Raw genomic sequence first — 18087 nt, 5'->3', positions numbered from 1 at the left:
TGAGGAGAGTATAAATTTAACATATGCAGTCTTTAAAAAAATATTAAAGATACGTGTGTGTGTGTGTGTGTGTGTGTGTGTGTGTGTGTAAGATTCAAGAGAAATGAATACTTGATACAACACAATCCCTCTGTGGGCAAGAATGCTTGAGAATGTCAGCAGTGAAGGCCTTAGTACAGGACGGACAGAAGAAAGATGGGTGTGAATGCAAGGAGGCATGGAGAGTCAGCAGTGCACAGTGGCTTCCCTCTTGGTAGTAGGACAGACAGTCGGCTAGTGATGGGGTGTGGTGGGTAGCACACTTAACAGCTCTGAGAGAAACGGGAAACAGGGCTATGTACTAGTGAGTCGTAGGCCAGGGGTAAGAGAGCAAGACCCCTCATGTGTAATAGGACTGAATTACAGAACTATGCCATTTTCTCTGTACACTTTAGTATTCTGAAAATAAAGCAGGGATCCCAAAGAGGATGAGACTGTGAAAGAAAGAGAACAGTGAACAGTGAGATATCTACACAGAGAATATGTGACAGGAAGAAGGAAATGAAGCCAGTATTTAAGACAAAGACGAAGGCCTGGAGGTCTCAGAATTAAAGACGAGCAGCAAGAAGGAAAAGCCAGTGCTGGACGAGTGTGACGTGACGGCCCGGGAAGCTAACCTTTACCTCTCACACGTACTTGCCATATCAATTTAAGTTCTCACAAAGCCACTTCGTTATTCACTGAAACTTTAAACATCAGAGATGCCGGGGTTTGTACCATCTGTGATGGAGCTGTTCTGGGTGGCAGTGAGTCTGACAGTCCAGTGAGGGAAACCGTTTACCTGAGAACGTCTATTTCATCCTTTAGAGACTGAGCTTCATCTGCCAAGGTGGTTAGTTCATCGTTCTGCTGCCGAAGCTCCGAGATTTCCTTTTCTAACTCCTCACAGCGTATTCGATAATCATCTTTCGCTGCTTCTAGTCTGTATCCAAAAGAAAACAGATAAAAAGAACTCACTATTCAGTGTCTCATAACTCTCCTTAGAAGAATAAAGAAAACTAAGGACAAGGCGTGTGAATACGCTCTCTTGACACGCCTCCCGGCTCTGTAGCCACAAACCACCCACGTCACATCCAACACAGACAGGTTTAATCGACTGCATGACGTGCTCACAACAGGAGACAGGAGTCAAGTTTCCCACATTTTTAACTGAGAATATACATCAAGAACAGAAAGGCCATACTTAAGTCCATATAAACTAATGTCACATTTTTGGTGCCTATCATCCAGTCTTATTTCTGTTCACACTATTTTCCCCAAACATGGGTTAATATTATTTCCCCATCTAATTAAACAGGTTTGTTTAGATGGTATACAACCTTCCTTTGATTTACAAGGTCCTTCCTGTCTCCTGTCCAAAGTATTTCATGGAGCTGACCAGTTTTTTTTTTTTTTTTTTTTTTTTTTTTTGTTTGTTTTTGTTTTTTGAGACAGGGTTTCTCTGTGTAGCTTGGCACCTTTCCTGGACTCACTCTGTAAACCAGGCTGGCCTCGAACTCACAGAGATCTGCCTGCCTCTGCCTCCCAAGTGCTGGGATTAAAGGCGTGCGCCACCGCCGCCCAGCTGACTACTTACTTTTAATTTGTAAATTTTATATAGTTCAACTAAATCCTGTATGTCATAGTTTTCGCTTCTAGTGAACACTTTAACATTTCTTTCTTTTAATCCTACACTTTCTGACAGTATTATTAATGGTTTCAAATTTAACATTTAAGTTTCTTACTTCCCCTGGATCCCTTGTTGATATGTGACAAAATGTTGAAACTTAAGTCCAACTTTATCCGCACAGTAATTTGTTTGTACTAAAAATGACTTTAGATTTGGGGGTCAATTTCATATTTTCTTTTTTTTAAAATTTAAAATTAAGAAAATAATTTTATATGTGTGGATGCTTTGCCTGCATGTATGTCTGTGTACCGCTTGTGTGGCTGGTGCCTGCGGAGGCCAGAAGAGGGCATTGGATGCCCAGGTCTGAAGTCACAGATGGTTGTGAAGTGGTGAGTAGGTGTGGGAATCAAACACAGGTCCTCTGTAACACCCGAAAGCGCTCTGGAGTGTGCAGCGTCTCTCCAGCCCTGCATTTCACATTTTCTCCTATTTTCAACTCACCTCCAGGACTCGACTAGCATTCTTCCTGCCCTTCTCTCAGGGCTCTGCCCTCCTCTGCCTCCCACAGAGCTCCTGGGCAGGCAGTGCAGGGCAGCGCAGGGACGCAGAGCCTGTGCTTGGTCTCCTCCCTTCACTCGCTGGTGCCCTGCAGCTGGAGCGTCTGTGCCTGCAGAGTACACGGCTGTGACGCAAGTTTCCTAGACGTGAAGGCATTTCATGATGTGTGCCAAGACTCGGGGAAGCTGTTTCATTAGACAGTCACCTGGGTCTGCAGTCACCCACAAACTCTATTCTTAACTTCACTGTGTGTGTGTCTGCCTGTGTGTGTGTCTGTCTGTGTGTGTGTCTGTCTGTGTGTGTGTGAGAGAGAGAGAAAGAGACAGACAGAGACCGAGAGAGAAGATAAGCTTTTGTTGGGGCTGGCTCCCTTCCTCACCATGTGGGTTCTGCGGTGTGAACTCAGGCAGCAAGGCTTGGAAGCCAGCACCTTTACTGGCTGAGCCATCCTGGCTCCATTAGCTTTGAAAGTCTGGTTAAAATTTAAGCAGAGGCTGCAACGCGTGGTCTCTGACCTGAACGTCTCCTCTTGCAGCTGCTCTAACTGAGTCTGAAGTTGCAGATGTCTTCTTCCTGCTGGGCTGTTGGGGTCTTCTATAGAATCAGACTGATTGAGTCGCTCCATCAGGATCTGATTTTCCGCCAGTAAACTACTCTTCTCCTCTTGCAGTGCTGCAACCTGTGGGGATCAGGAGGACAATGGTGATTCAACTCGAACTCTTGTGAATCAGCATTATGAATTAAAGCCCCTGTCTGATGATTTATTTTTGTAGAGGGTAGCTGTTCCAGCTTGAACCTGGAAGTACTTCCCCCAGTGAGGCTTCCGGTAACTGTCAGTCTACCTATGGCCTACCCCTGAGGCAGGGCCAAGAAGGGAGCCCTTAAGACCCGAGACCTGGATGTGTCAGCTCCCTTGGATCCTGGTGATCCTGGACGCTGGATGGTAGACCGAGCAGAGTTCTCCAGAGACCACCGCTAGACTGCACTACACCTCACCCGGACCCTGTAACCAATCCCTTAACTTGCTCTAAGTTATCCCAAAATAAACCTCCCTTTTAACTACGTGGAGTTGTCTTAATAAATCCTCCAATAATTTTTGAGATAGGTTCTTACTATGTAGCCCTGGCTGACCTAGAACTCACTATGTAGACCAGGCTGGCCTCTGTCTACTGTGGATCTGTCTGCTGAGTGCTACCTCACTTGGACAATCAATCTCTATTGAAAACATCAATATTATTTTGAATGTTATACAAAGCAATATGTATGAGTAAGAATTTTAAAAATTGATTTCTATTTATTTTGAGATAGGATCTTGCTACATTGTTCAGGTACTTCAAATTCTTGGGCTCAAGTGATCCTCCTGCATCAGCCTCCAAAGTAGCCAGGATTACAGGTCTAGGCCACCATACCTGGCTTTACTTTGTATTTGGACAAAGACTTCACCAGTGATGTACAGATGGTAAATAAGCACACAGAAAGATAATAATCAACAGTCACCAGGTAAAAACAAATCGAAGGCACAAAATTATCAATTCAACTCTCAGGACAATGGGTAGAATTTAAAAAGACTTAACCACCTGTTGGCAATGATGAAAACGAAGTCTCAGGTACTTGTGCTAAGAATACAAACTACGAGCCAGCCTGGTCGACAGAGTGAGTTCTAGGGCAGCCGTGGCTGTTACACAGAGAGCACAAAATACTTCCAACACCTTGGAAGACATCGGTCTCCAGAACCCACAGGAAAGGCCAGATGTTGCCATGTGTGCTTGCAGCTCCAGTGTTGAGGGGCTATGACAGGCAGGTCCTGGAGCTTGCTGGCCAGCCAGCCTAGATAAAACCATGGGCTTCAAGTTTGTTGAGAGGCCCTGTCTCAAGGGAATATGGTGGGCAGTGAGAGAGCAGAGCAGCAGAGCACTCAGAATTGTCCCTAGCTTCTGAAGGCACAGGTAAAGGACCCAGTGCCCGGCAACACACAGAAAGGAAAAGACTCCCACCCCCACTGAAAGTCCAAAAGCACTGATATCACTTCTCTTTTTTCTTCTGGAATTTTAATATTCGTTTATAATGAGTTTAATTAAATTACAAAAAAGACAGGTAACACTTTTATACAGCATACTCTTCTAAATCAGAACCCCATTTGCTTGTTGTTCTATTTTGTCTCATTAGGTTCTGTTATAGTGGAACTGTACCATGTGACAGTGCCCAGTACATCTGATGGTGTTTGTGGTAGCAGACACACAGAACCTCTTACCTGCATATCCAATTCATGGCATCTTTGAGCAATTTCTTCCTTTGCTGACAAAGCTTCGTTTAGTTCCTCTGTAGTTTTCTTCAACTAGTTAGAAACAACAACAAAACAAACAAGCAAAAAAAGCTTAAGAAAGTTTCAATATAAAATGAAGACATAGGTGTAACACAAAACCAAAACATCTTTATTTCTCGGAAGGTAGTGTAGGGGAAATCAAGATCTTCTTTGGTAAAGACTGAAAATAAGACACTTGTATTTTTCTTTTATTTTTGGGCTTTTTCCTGAGGGTCTCACTGTGTAGCTCTGGCTGGCCTGAAATTCCCTACATGCCAGAAAGAATGGCCTCAAACTCAGAGAGCTATGCCTGGCTCTCCCCCATGAGTGCAGAGATTGAACGTGTGCCACCACATCTGGGTTATTCTGATTCTTAACATCAAACATTTCCATGTCTAGTCCTTTATTATAATAAACTTGAAGTTAGCAAATTATGAAAACAGATTAAAATTTTTATCTCTTTATTTCATATATATAAACCTCTGTCTAATAAAGCTACAAAACCAAAAATGTACCCACAACAGCCAAGAAACAATACCACAAAGAGAAAGGCAAATTATAACTTGGATTAAAATTATACCATATACAAATATAACATTTAGAAACCCTGAGCCAAAAATATGAGAAAGCAAAAGATACAAAGTTCTGCTCATGCAGAATACTGTAAACCAAAAACTGACTATAACAGCATTTCATGCTTAAAAATACATTGCAAAGTTCTTTTTCAAATATAGCTGCTCCCAGCCAAGTGTGACAGCACACTCCTTTAATCCCAACACTTAGGAGTCAAGACAGGTTGATCCCTTTGAGTTTGAGGCCAGCCTGTTCTATACAGCAAGTTATGGAATAAAAAGAAAAGAATGACTAGAAAACAGGGATTATTGCAAATTAAAGGAATTTATTTTAAAGTGGGCTATGCGATACTATCATATTTTTTTTGTGCTACATTAATTCATCTCTCTGTGTGTGCGCATGTCTGCACACACAGGCTCACCAGGGTGTGCATACTGAAGTCAAGACAATCCTACGTATTGTGTCCTCTCCTTTTACCAAGTAGGTCCGTCCTGGGGATTGAACTTCGTTCATCATACTTGCCAGCAAGTGCCCTTAACTGCTGAGCCACCTCACTGGCCCACACAGTACTACTTTTACTACAAAGTCTAAGCTTAATTACAATGTGTAATTATAATAAATATAATAACTGTTTCATGAATAAAGACAATTCTATACCTGGCGATCCAGATCGACATAGGCATCATTCCCAGCAGAGACAGGGGACTCTTTACTCATTAGCTGAAATGAGATTTAAATGATTATGAGGCAAAAAGACATTCTAGGTAATACAACAAAATGAGCACCCAGAAACTACTAAAATAACAACAAATTAAAACACAAAAGCAAGCAACTGTTTTCTGTAATCAATTCTGACTGTTTTCCACTCCAAGTAGTGTCTACACTTAAAATTCAACATGTGAAAGCTGGTGCTCACTTTCTCTGAGAGCCCCAGCTGTAAGAACCAAGCCTAACTTATTCTCATCACTATGTGAGGAGCATGGCTAGACATTTAAAAACAGTGACTTTTCAGTAGTAAGAGCACCAGCAAGTACTTCTTTCACTCTAAGTAACACACGGGAAGGGGGGAGTCGTATTCTTCAGTGCTGTGCCCACTGTTAGCTGGCCGTGCTCCCCCACACTCCTGCAAGGAATGCTAATTATCCCAGTGGATAATCGCAAAACAGGCCGCAACAAAACCCCCAAAGTCATGAAAACAGGAAAGGGATTTGTTGGGAAGGAGTTCAGTGGGAGGAGAATCAGAGAGTGTAATGGGAGGGGGTAATCAAAAGGACCAAAATGTACTCATGTATAAAGTCGCCAAAGGATAAGACTAAGAGAGACACTGTGAGGTAGACAAGTCTCTTAGCGGCACAGTGCTTGCTGAGCCTATGCGAGGCCTGGGGCCACAGGCACAGAATTCTATCAACAGCAGCACAACAAAACTGGAAATTTCCTTTTGTGAAAATGCCATAATGAAACTCATTGCTTTGTGTGTTAAAAAGGAATAAATATGAGCACCAGTGTTTCTCCAAATTAATGACAGTATATGTGTCCCTCCCCCTGTATCTTCGACTCAAAGAGCACTAGAGAGGCTGAGAGGCAAGAGCAGAATTCTCATCATGAACACTGCCAGGAGCAGCCTCAAATGCTCTAGGTCCGGGAGGGGGAGGGGGAAGGAGATGACAACAATTAGAAATATGCAGGTGTTACCTTTTGATTTCAGCTTTTACTCCACTCTTTTGAAAATACTAAAATTTACAAAAGATTTTTTTGAATTGAAAAAAAAAAACTAGTACCCATGTAGAAGAAAAATTCCAAATAAAATAATAAATGTTATCCTATCACCAAGAAATAATCACTTTGAAAAATTTGAGGTATGTGGGAATTGGCTGTCTATACTAGCTGCGGCCCAAGCAGAGTTCAAGTAAAAAAAGGCAAATACGGTAATATATGAACAAATCTGTGGGGAGGAGGGACCGTCTGGAGAACACATTAAAATTATTGACACATTAGTTGTACCGATGGGCTTCACAGTTCTATTTCCATACATGCATAAATAAATTGTGCACTGATAGTTTCTATCTTCCTTCTCTCCTGCTCTCCTCCCTGCCTTCCCTGACACCCTGCTCACTGCTCCAACTCTTCTACTCTCAAGTGGTTTGGTTTTGGTTAAGCGAGGGTTTCGCAGCACAAGCTGGCTTTAAATTCACTATGCAGCCAAGGGTGACCTTAGACTCCTGCCCTATCTCCTAAGTGCAGGAATTAAAGGTATGTGCCATTTTATGCCTGGCTTCTTTTTAGTTTCCACATAGGAGAGAGAATGTGTGATATTTGTCTTTAGTTTATTTTGCTTAACATGATGTCCTCAAGTTCTAGTCATGTTACCGTCTACTCTTTCTGTCTCCACTTCCTGACTTCAGACATGTCTATGCTACCCAGCCTGGTTTATGTGCTAGGGGCAGAATCCAGGGTTTTGTGCATGGAAGACAAGCAATTCACCAACTGAGTGATCCCTAGTCCTACCATTCGTTTAACCGATTACCTTCTGTAGTTAACCTAGATCTCATAACTTATTCCTTCTCAGTGACTTTCATCAATGTTCTTCTGACCTCATAATTTTTAACTAACAAAAATACCAATTCAAGAGCAGTCCAACCAAAGATCAACTACCTATCTTCTGCCCATATATCCTGACTAGTTAAAGTGCTGAGAGAGGGAAAACAAAACAAAATTTAAAAAATCCAAAACCAACAGAAAACAATCCAAACCAAACCCAACAAAAGTGTTATTCATTACTGTAAATGTTCCTAATCTCCACCAAACTTCAAATTTGCTTGAAAGTAAATAAATGCTTCCCAGCCAGGAAGCTGTTTATCCTCTTTAGACTCTTTTAACTTTTTTTCCTACTACTTATTACTTGATGTATATGAGTGTTTGTCTGCATATAGGTCTGTACATCACATGCATTCCTGGTACTGATGGAGGCCAGAAGAAAGCTGTTAGATCCCCATGGGACTAGAGTTACTGACAGTTTTGAGCCAACATAGGAGACCTGGGAATCAAACCCAGGTCCTGTGGAAGAGTAGTCAGTGCTCTTAACCAATAAGCTCTCCAGCCTCCTTTCAATTCTTTTCTATTTCTCATCCTGGTTAACTTTCTGACTCCATAAAATGCCACTCGCAGGTGAGAACTTTCCTATGGCCCAATCTACAAAACCAGCAGCTCCGCTTCCCCTTCCTCTTCCTGTTAACACACACAGGAAACCCTCCCATCCAAAGCCACTCTCGCTACCCCGCTCCTCATCCAGTCTCTTACAAGCTCCCCAACCCTGTTCAATTTATTACAACTTTCTGCTTACTTTAAAAACCTCAGCCAGGCATTGGTGGCCACACCTTTAATAGCAGCACTTGAGAGGCAGAGAGATAGGTGGATCTCTGAGTTCAAGGCCAGCCTGGACTACAGAGTGAGTTCCAGGACAGACAGTGCTACATGGAGAAACCCTGTCTCATAAAAAATACATAAACAAAAAAACAAAAACCATTAACCTTGATCTCCTTTCCTTGTGTGTTCTTCCTACTAACATCTAATTAGTAAAAAGACTCCTTGAATAGATGTTCTCGGGGCTGAGCTATAGCTTTCTGGTAGATCATACTTGGGGGCATGGGTCTGACCTCTGGTACCATCTGCCACCATCCCACTGAGTCCCCCAAATCACTAAACTTCAAGTGATGCATTTCTAAAAGATGTAACAGAAATGGCCAACAAAGGCATAAAAGGATGCTCAGTAGCACCAGTCACTATGGAAATACAAAACAAAAAACAAACACAGTAAATATGAAGCACTACTTTATACTTACCAGGAAAGCTAGTCCAGAATTCCATATCTGATACTCTTTCAACTCACAATGGGGTCATACACCCAACCCCCAGTTTCATAAGTTAAAAATGCACTGAACACACCTAACCTACTGAATAAACAGATTAGCAACATGGCACACTCTTGACTCTTGTTAATCTTTATGATCACGTAGCTGGATTCCAGAAAATGCAGCACACTGCTGCTGCTACAAAACATCACGCAGGTCTTTTTCTCTCCCTGGACTTCCTTCCCTCTCTGCAGGGTCTCACTTAGGCCGACCTTGAATTCCTGATCCTTTTATTTCTAGCTCCTGAGTGCTACAATTACAGACATTCACCACCACGACCAGCGGGTCTTGCTTTCCTTTGCTTGTTGGGCTCTACACGATTTTACCCCTCCCGTATCTCTACTTTTCTCTTACTTCACCTCATCCTTCCAAGTTCAGTCTCACTCCTCTGAGTGGTCTTATTTAATGTTCCCATCCATTAAAGCTGTTCCCTTCAGATGGTTCTGCACCCCCACCCCAACCCCCTTTACGGTACTTTTAAAACTATATGAATGCTTTTTGACCATTTTCTCTCTGAGACTCTGAGAGGGAGACACACACACTTTATCAGAGAGAATATCTTTTCACAACTGTATCCTTAGTAGTTGCTATAGTCTCCAGTGTACACTGGATTCGAACTAAGTGTCTGCTAAATGAATAAAAGCAATATGCATACAACAGACACAATGTACTTAAAAACTTAAGATAGATATAGGGTACACACAATAAAAATAGATCCCCCCCCCCAGACAGGGTCTCTCTGCAACAGTCCTGACTGTCCTGGAACTCACTCTGTAGACCAGGCTGGCCTTGAACTCACAGAGATCCACCTGCCTCTGCTTCCCAAGGGCTGGGATTAAAGGAGTACACCACCACCGCCCGGCAAAAATGGAAATCTTTTTTCAAGTGGCTATTCATCCTGTTTGAACTCCTGTTCTCTTCTTTAATTGGTCACCAACTTGAGTGCTGAGCTCTAATCAACGTACCTCTTGAATGGCTGTCATGACGACATGCTGAACAGACTCCTCCATCATCATAATGGCTTGAATGTACTCTGCAAACAAGAATAACCTGGAATGTCACTGTTCAAGTTAACGGATGCTCAAGAGGTTGAAGGCTAGTACTCTATAAACCCATACAAGCAGTTTTCTGTGGTTTCAGTCTTTGTCAGAATCCCATATTCGTGGCTACTCTGCCTCAAATATGTGACCAGGTAAGCTAAGACTGAACACCAAAATAGTAACTTTTTTCCCCAAAGATATTTCGTTCTTGCTTCACATTTGTTTATCTGGTTGAGACTGGGTCTTGCTAGCTGTCCTCCACTCACTCTGAATCCTAGTTTGGCCTTGAACTTGTGATCTTCCTGCCTTCTCTTGCGGAGTACTTGGATTATTGGGACATACTACCACAATCGGCTCCTGTCACCATGTCCTCTAAAGCTGATGCTGTAGGTAAAGGTCAGGGATGCAGCTTCGGCAGGAGTGCACATCAGAATAAAGCAGTGGGACAGTGAGACCCAAAGGCAGGGCAGAAAGAACCACGTCACGTCACGTTTTCTCCACACACGCTGAAGGTTATCTTTTTTATTATTCTGCGTTACATGGTGAAAATACTCTGGCTTTATTCTTATGTGACATCAAAGCACTAAGTTATATCAGTTCTTACCTTCATTTTGTTTACTATAGAAAGAAATAACTAAAATGAATTTAAGATAAGACACTGACTCCGTAAATGAACCACTATATAATCCTAGGCTTTCAAATGCTAGCCTGCATCTTTATATGTAAAACAGAAAGCACATCATTCTCATTTCCCCCGGCTCAAACCAGGAGGGGCTCAGTGCAGTCACTTAGAAGTAGTATTTCTTTCCTTGACAAAGCCTTGCAATAGTCTCCACTGTTTCCGGATCCCACAGTGGATGACAGAAGCGGCTTAAGCGTTAGACTCAATTAACACGACAGGTCCCCGTAAAGTTGTAGCACAGAGGCTCTGACTTCTGAAATGTCCAAACACTGTCATTACATCCATCTGTCGGAATGCTGGACACGATCCTCCCCCAGCAGGTAACTGGTTTTTGTTTTAAGTATTTTAACACCACCACTGTGACACTATGACATCAAACACAAGAACTAGCACAACTCAGATGGTTGTCAGGGCCTCAAAATTAAAGACTATGAATGAACATGGAAGAGAAGACGCAGTGGCATTGGTATGGGGAAGGGAGGCTTAATGGTAACTACTGGAAACGAAGAAGTAACAGCAAAAAGAGGTCAGGACATTAGTAGGTATGAGAGGGGAAGCGTTAGTTAAGAAGCGGTGTTGCCACGTCAAGGCCCTTCCCCGCGAACACCGTAAAGAACTAAATGATATATGGTGATGACAGCTAAATTCATAGGTACTGCTTTAAAACCTTAAAGTTAAAAACACAGTTATGTATGATTATTTGATAGAAACCCATGAAGCAATGCAGGAGAATGAGGCATACAATGTAAGGGAGCTCACTATCAATTTTATCAAATTTTTAGTACGATTTAATACAAAGAACAGAAAGCTTAAGGGCTGAAGAAAGAAAAGTTTTCCCTACATCTACTACATTCATTACAAGTAAGAAACTTGGCAAATCCTGTAATATTTGTAAGTCCCAACCGTATAAGCTACAAAAAGTATTCTCTGCTCTGTTATTGCTTGGCAGAGTAGCCGATGGGAAGCAGACCCCCGGGCTGGCGAGAGGACTCAGTAAGTAAGGGTGCTTGCCAACCAAGTCTGCTGCCTGGACTTTGATCCCACGACCCAGAGTTGAAAGAAAGAGAGAGAGAGAGAGAGAGAGAGAGAGAGAGAGAGAGAGAGAGAGAGAGAGAGGGAAAAGAAAAAGAAAGAAAAAGAGAGAGAGAGAGAGAAAGAAAGAAAGAAAGAAAGAAAGAAAGAAAGAAAGAAAGAAAGAAAGAAAGAAAGAAAGAAAGAAAGAAAGAAAGAACTGACTTTCACAAATTGTCCACTGACCTTCACATGCACTCTGGCACATCTTATGCCCCCCCCCCAGAAATAAAGGTAAAAAAATCCTGCCACCCCCCCAACAAACCCAAACAACACAAGGTTGATAGGTTGATGTTGTTATCAGTGTGCCTTTACTGCTAATCTCTGCTTTTAAAACTGACCACTATTTCATTTGCCCCGGTTAGAGGTCAGCAAATACAGTCAGGCTCCCACCGACTACTTTTCATTTTTCCAATTGGAAACAATGTCTTCTCAACACAAAGCAGATACAGAGACAGTTTCACTCAGTCTTCATAGCTAAGAGATTCTGGAGGTAAGGACAAAGGCAGAGGATATCTCACCCACAGGTAGATAGTAAATTACTGAAGCACTTTTGAGAGCCTCCTAGTCTATCTACCCACATTAGACATTCACTGTGATAATTAGTGATTAACAATTAAGAAACTCACTTACATGATTCTTAGTTCTCTACTGTATTCCTGAAACCAGAGAATACCGCAAATCTAGGTAAGTGAAAGACTAAAAACCCTGTTCAACTGGAACCTTCCTCCTTCCTTACTGGCTAGCTTTTATAATGCTGGAATGTGCTGTACAGAGCACTAAGGGATATAAGCATCAACTGTTTGAACCAGCGATGACCTCTGCCCGACAAGCTCTGACCACTGGTGCAATGGTGGCCTGAGTGTTAGGGGAGGAGTCAGGCACTTTCTGCCTGGATTGGAGGCCTGCTCCACAGGAGGAAACCATATTTGGTATTGTAATTCTAGTCAAAAGCCCATGGCTGGGGGGTGGGGGTTAACTTACTACTGTTGTTTTGCTACATGGAAATGACATCATACAGTCACTAAATATTTATGCTTATACATATAGATTAGTGCTGCTCTCACTCTTGGTCAGAAAAGCTTGTTTTCAATGGGCAATGATTCCTAACTGAGTAAGTGGCTGTGAGTGCTCAGTGCTAAAATGAGACCTCTGTATCATCCCTGCAAAGCTCCAGGAACACTGTGGAAGAGGGGACAAGAAAGAATGTAAGCACCAGAGGACGGGAGCAGTGCTGGGCATCGCTGTCCTCTGGACACGACACAGCTGGTGCACCGTCAACCCTTCCCAGTAATGGCTACCTGGATTAGACTGGGGCCATCAATGTGTCATCGTTCAAGTCTTCTTTAAAGAAATACAATTTAAAGCAATCCTAAGAACGGGAGTCGGCTAGAGAACTGAGGGAAAAGCCCCGACTATGCTGACTATTAAACTAATTCACTACTGGAATATAAAAAAAGTATAAAAACGAGTAAGTACAAACTTGTTTTGCATTATCAGGTGTGGAGAAAAAAGAGTGAATGGGGCAGAGGAGCACTGAACTAAAAACAAAAAACAGATAAAAAGAAACCCCTCAGTTTCAATTTAAAGTAATTACAAAATACTATTTATCATTTTGAACAGCTCCTGACCCATGGCTCTCCAGCAACACTTCTCTCAATTCTTTCTTTACTATACAATTAGTTGTGTGGGGTTTTTAAGGTTCTAAAAGTTAACGAGTATTTCTTACTTTGAGTTATTCTTAACCAACCATCCTTCAGAGCTTTACTCAAATAACCTCCCTAACTCTATGTCTAGATTCTCCCATTACATTTTACCTTCAGATCACTTTTCATTACTCTGTACGTCCTTGTGCTATGATTTTTTTCTCCACTCAAGTTCTATGAAGGAACCCGAGCCTGTTTTGTTTGGTACTGAGTCCTCTTCCATAATGTTAGTTCAGGAACTACTGGTGACATAAATTAAATCTACTTTGGACCTGGGAAGATGATTCCTGTGCCAGCATTAGGACCCAAGCTAGAATCTCTGGTACCCAAATAAAAGATGGGGACAGCCGTACATGCCAGTAACCCCAGAACTGGGAGCAGACAGGCAGAGTTTAGGAACTCTCTAGCCAGCCAGCCCAGCCAAAACAGGGAACTTCGCCTCTGTACGCAAATGCATGAGAGGCACACACCATGTGCATGCACCACACCCCCCCCCCAGATACAGAAACACCATCCCCCCAAAAAAGCAAAAGTAATGCTTTTTACTTTATGTATGGTGAATTTGCATGTATTTTAAACAAATGATCCCCATATAAACAAGTTACATTTTACAAAGGGATAAAATAAAAAAAAACCCTAAAAATAAAAAAATTACATTATTACCTATGTATCAAAGCTGGTCTTCAAGAAATTTCAACAATGTCACAAATAGGAATTACCATACACATAAAAATACTGTACTTTTTCTAATATCTGCAATCTGAATTTAACCTACTAAGAACTCACTAACTTCTCTAAGTCTAATTAGTGGTATTACTAATTTACAGCCCATATATTTATAGAATAAGCATGACTCATCACATAAATGTCACCTAGTAAGTGACATTTTAAAAATTCACTTACAATGGGAAATTAGTTTTCTCCAATGGGTCTCACTGGGTATATTGAACCACACTGAAGAATAGGTTCCATGCCCAGGACTAAATGGCCAACACAAAATGAACTCAATGGTACTACTTTTTGCCTCTTATTGCTTTGATTGGGCAAAATATTTTTTCTCACTCATCTTTTGTCTGTGTATAATGGTTGGTCATCTTGGGTTTTTATGGATTTTAGTCGTGTGTGTGTGTGTGTGTGTGTGTGTGTGTGTGTGTGTGTGTGGTTTTTGTTTTCCTTTAAAGAGACAGAGAAAGGAGCTGCATGACTGTGGAGATGGGAAAGATATAGGAGGAGTTGGGGGAGGGGAGTCATGATCAGAATATATTGTATGAAAAAGTTTTTCAAGAAAATAAATTGTAACATGGCAGGTATGGTGGCCACGCCTATAATCCCAGCATTCCTCCCTATAATCCCAGCGCTCCTCCCTATAATCCCAGCGCTCCTCCCTATAATCCCAGCGCTCCTCCCTATAATCCCAGCACTCCTCCCTATAATCCCAACACTCCTCCCTATAATCCCAGCGCTCCTCCCTATAATCCCAGCGCTCCTCCCTATAATCCCAGCGCTCCTCCCTATAATCCCAGCACTCCTCCCTATAATCCCAGCACTCCTCCCTATAATCCTAGCACTCCTCCCTATAATCCTAGCACTCCTCCCTACAATCCTAGCACTCCTCCCTATAATCCCAGCACTCCTCCCTATAATCCCAGCACTCCTCCCTATAATCCCAGCACTCCTCCCTATAATCCTAGCACTCCTCCCAACATGGCTTACATAGCAAGTTCCAGGCCAGCCATGGCTACACAATGAGACACTGTCTCAAAAAAATAAAACTGTGCCTATTAGAACTTACATAAGTGAAATGGAATTATTGTTTCAAAATACTATATAAACATATATATTTTAAAAAAATCACATTTTCATGAATTAATATTGTTTGAAACATTACTATGTGCAAGATATTACGTTGTTTTATGTTTTGTTACTTAGACCCCCGAATGATCTTGTGAGGTAGGTACTAAATGTTCATTTACTAAGAAAATAAAATGAAGATTAGATTTGCCCAGTATCTCTCCATAGACTGTAAGAGTGCACCTACATTTGAACATAGGGTGATTGGACATTACAGTCTGTGCTCTTATACTGAAGCATAAAAATGTTTCCTAAGCTATCATTTTGCTAAATAAATAAATAAATAAATAAATAAATAAATAAATAAATATTTTAATAATAATAATAAATGTCACCATATCCAATGTAGTTAAAGTGCATTAAGAAGAATGTATTCAGGCTGGGGATATAATTTAATAATATAATACATGCTTAGTATAAACAAAGCACCAGGTTCCACAGCCAGCATAAAAAAAATAAACATAACAACAATATAAAAACCATTCAATTATACAATCTTACAGAAAGGGAAGGAATATGACCATAATCAAAATTAGACTACCATGCAGAATTCATTTAAACTTGAAGGCAAACTACCAGCAAAGCTGCAGGAGATGGGCAGTCATGGAAAGATGCTACTTATCCTGGTGCTTTATATATGAAGTACACAATATATATTACTTTCATTAGTTACCTTGCTTCTGTTCACAGTTCACAGCACAGCCTAGAATGAGCTGGAGCATCCTTCCGAGCTCTGCTGCATCAGAATGCTCCCCAATAAGGTTCACATCAGGAAGGGTAAAATCATTAATCTGCTGTCCTAAAATCTGAATGGAGACAAAGAGATTATAATTACATTCACATTTATAGCACCAAATAAAATATTTAATAGAGATTGATTTGTTAATCACCAGAAATTCACTGTCAAGGCCAGAGTTGTTATGTCAACTTGCCGACCTCACTCCCGATTTCTATTCTTATTTCCCACACCTAAATTACAACTATCATGTATCCTAGTAATTTAGTCCCTAATCTGGTAAGTGGTATATATGTACACTGAACAAAAATCCATATTCTATTGATCCTTCTGCTGTTCTAAGAAAGCTTAGATGTTTGCTCTCTGATGAATTATAACCAGAAAGATCTAAACTAAAGGACATCCAAAACACGTGGGATTAAAGAATTCACACTACCAAAAGTGAGATTCTCCTTTGCTACCTTCACTTTGTCTCTAAAACTGTTGGTAGTGAGACACTCTTAACAGGAATGAGAACGGAAGATCCTTTTGATGGAGAATTTAGTTCCAAATGAAATAACTTATGCAAAGAAATGGGAATTTCTCTGCTGGATAACCTGTTAGTGAAAGCCCTGTAGGGGGTAGGGAGGTAGACCAGTTGGTAGAGCACTAGCCTACTTCCAATCTTGGCACTACATAAACTAGGCATGGTAGTGCATGGGTATAATCCCAGCACTCAGAAGAGACAGATAACCAGAAGTTCAAGGTTACCCTTGGCTATACAGGAATGTACCGTCAACGCAATTTAATTCCTTCTCTGCATTGGTAAATCACTCTCCAGCAGTAATTAAAAACAGGAAAAAGAAACTGTGTGCAGCTCATGAAGACCTCAAAAACCAGTTTCTTGTCCTTGAGCCAGGGCTATACTTGGTTCCATCACAATTCTGTCTTGACCAGAGGCCCGAAATGCCAAAAATGTTCAGAGGCACTGGCTTGTGTGCTGGTTTCTTGCTATCATTCTTCTGGGTTTACACAGCAACCTAATGAGCACAGCTGCCTGGAAGCCAGTGCGTGACCAGGTGCTTCTCTGATCCTTGAAGGTGTGCCAAATTTCCAGTCTAGCCAGCAGGTTGGGAACGTGTTAATGAATACCTTGTGTGGGGCAACTGGCCTGAGAAGCTCCCTCCCATGCCTCAACCCAGCAAAGCCTTATTAACTCTGAAGCAGGGGCCATTAGTGGCAACCCTTTCTCGTTTCCCTCCTCTTAAGCTATCTTCTATAATAAAACTCCTTTCTAGAGCCGGGCGGTGGTGGCGCACGCCTTTAGTCCCAGCACTCGGGAGGCAGAGGCAGGCGGATCTCTGTGAGTTCAAGGCCAGCCTGGGCTACCAAGTGAGATCCAGGAAAAGCACAAAGCTACACAGAGAAACCCTGTCTCGGAAAACAAAACAAAACAAAAAAAACTCCTTTCTAAAACTTAACCTTCTGTTGTTTGTGAAATTCATCTTTGAGTTCACAACACAAAGGACACAGAAGCCACTAACCTGGGGTAGCTTCAGTGGCCAGGGACCCTAGTCCCTTAAGTAATGTCACCGGAGTGAGAAAGGACTCTCATATTTAAGGGCCTCCCCGCCCCTGCTTTTCTCCAGTTCAAAAGGAGATATATATTAATTGTAACAGAGATGTCTACTGGGAAGAAACTGAACAAAAGGGTTGGAAAAAGAATAAAATAAAGATGTACTCATGGGAATAGAAAATATAATAGGAAGTTTCAATGGGCAAGCAAGAAAGGTATGCAGTTATCTCAGGAGTAGATAAGAAATATAAGCAGTAAAAAGAAAATTTGACTGAGTAATTAAAAAAAATCTGAGTAATTAAAAGATCAATCCAGGAGGCTTAAATTCTCACTGGGAGTTCTGCAGATAAACATAAAAAATGAAGTAGAAAAAATTTCCTAAAACTAGTAGATACTCAATTTTTAAGGACTTGTGAGGGTTGGCCAAGCATAATAAACAAAACCCATGCTCAAAATG

General features: G+C 41.5%; 1 protein-coding gene across 3 annotated transcripts in view; it reads right to left on the bottom strand.

Moving 5' to 3' along the window:
• The window catches only part of Hook3 (hook microtubule tethering protein 3), a 91921-nt gene that overhangs the window by 39966 nt on the left and 33868 nt on the right, over positions 1–18087 (bottom strand). For all 3 annotated transcript variants that reach the window (XM_006982931.4, XM_042262829.2, XM_076553588.1), the window contains exons 5-10: positions 16013–16145; positions 9955–10022; positions 5739–5801; positions 4458–4541; positions 2722–2885; positions 821–961 (exon numbers count right to left, since the gene is read on the bottom strand). In XM_006982931.4, the coding sequence (XP_006982993.2) occupies positions 821–961; positions 2722–2885; positions 4458–4541; positions 5739–5801; positions 9955–10022; positions 16013–16145 (653 nt within the window). The remainder of the gene's footprint in view (positions 1–820; positions 962–2721; positions 2886–4457; positions 4542–5738; positions 5802–9954; positions 10023–16012; positions 16146–18087) is intronic.

The sequence above is a fragment of the Peromyscus maniculatus genome, chromosome 17 (assembly GCF_049852395.1).
Source record: "Peromyscus maniculatus bairdii isolate BWxNUB_F1_BW_parent chromosome 17, HU_Pman_BW_mat_3.1, whole genome shotgun sequence".
Lineage (NCBI taxonomy): Eukaryota > Metazoa > Chordata > Mammalia > Rodentia > Cricetidae > Peromyscus > Peromyscus maniculatus.
The sequence above is the reverse complement of the archived record's forward strand: the minus strand, read 5'-3'. Positions and strand labels throughout refer to the sequence as shown.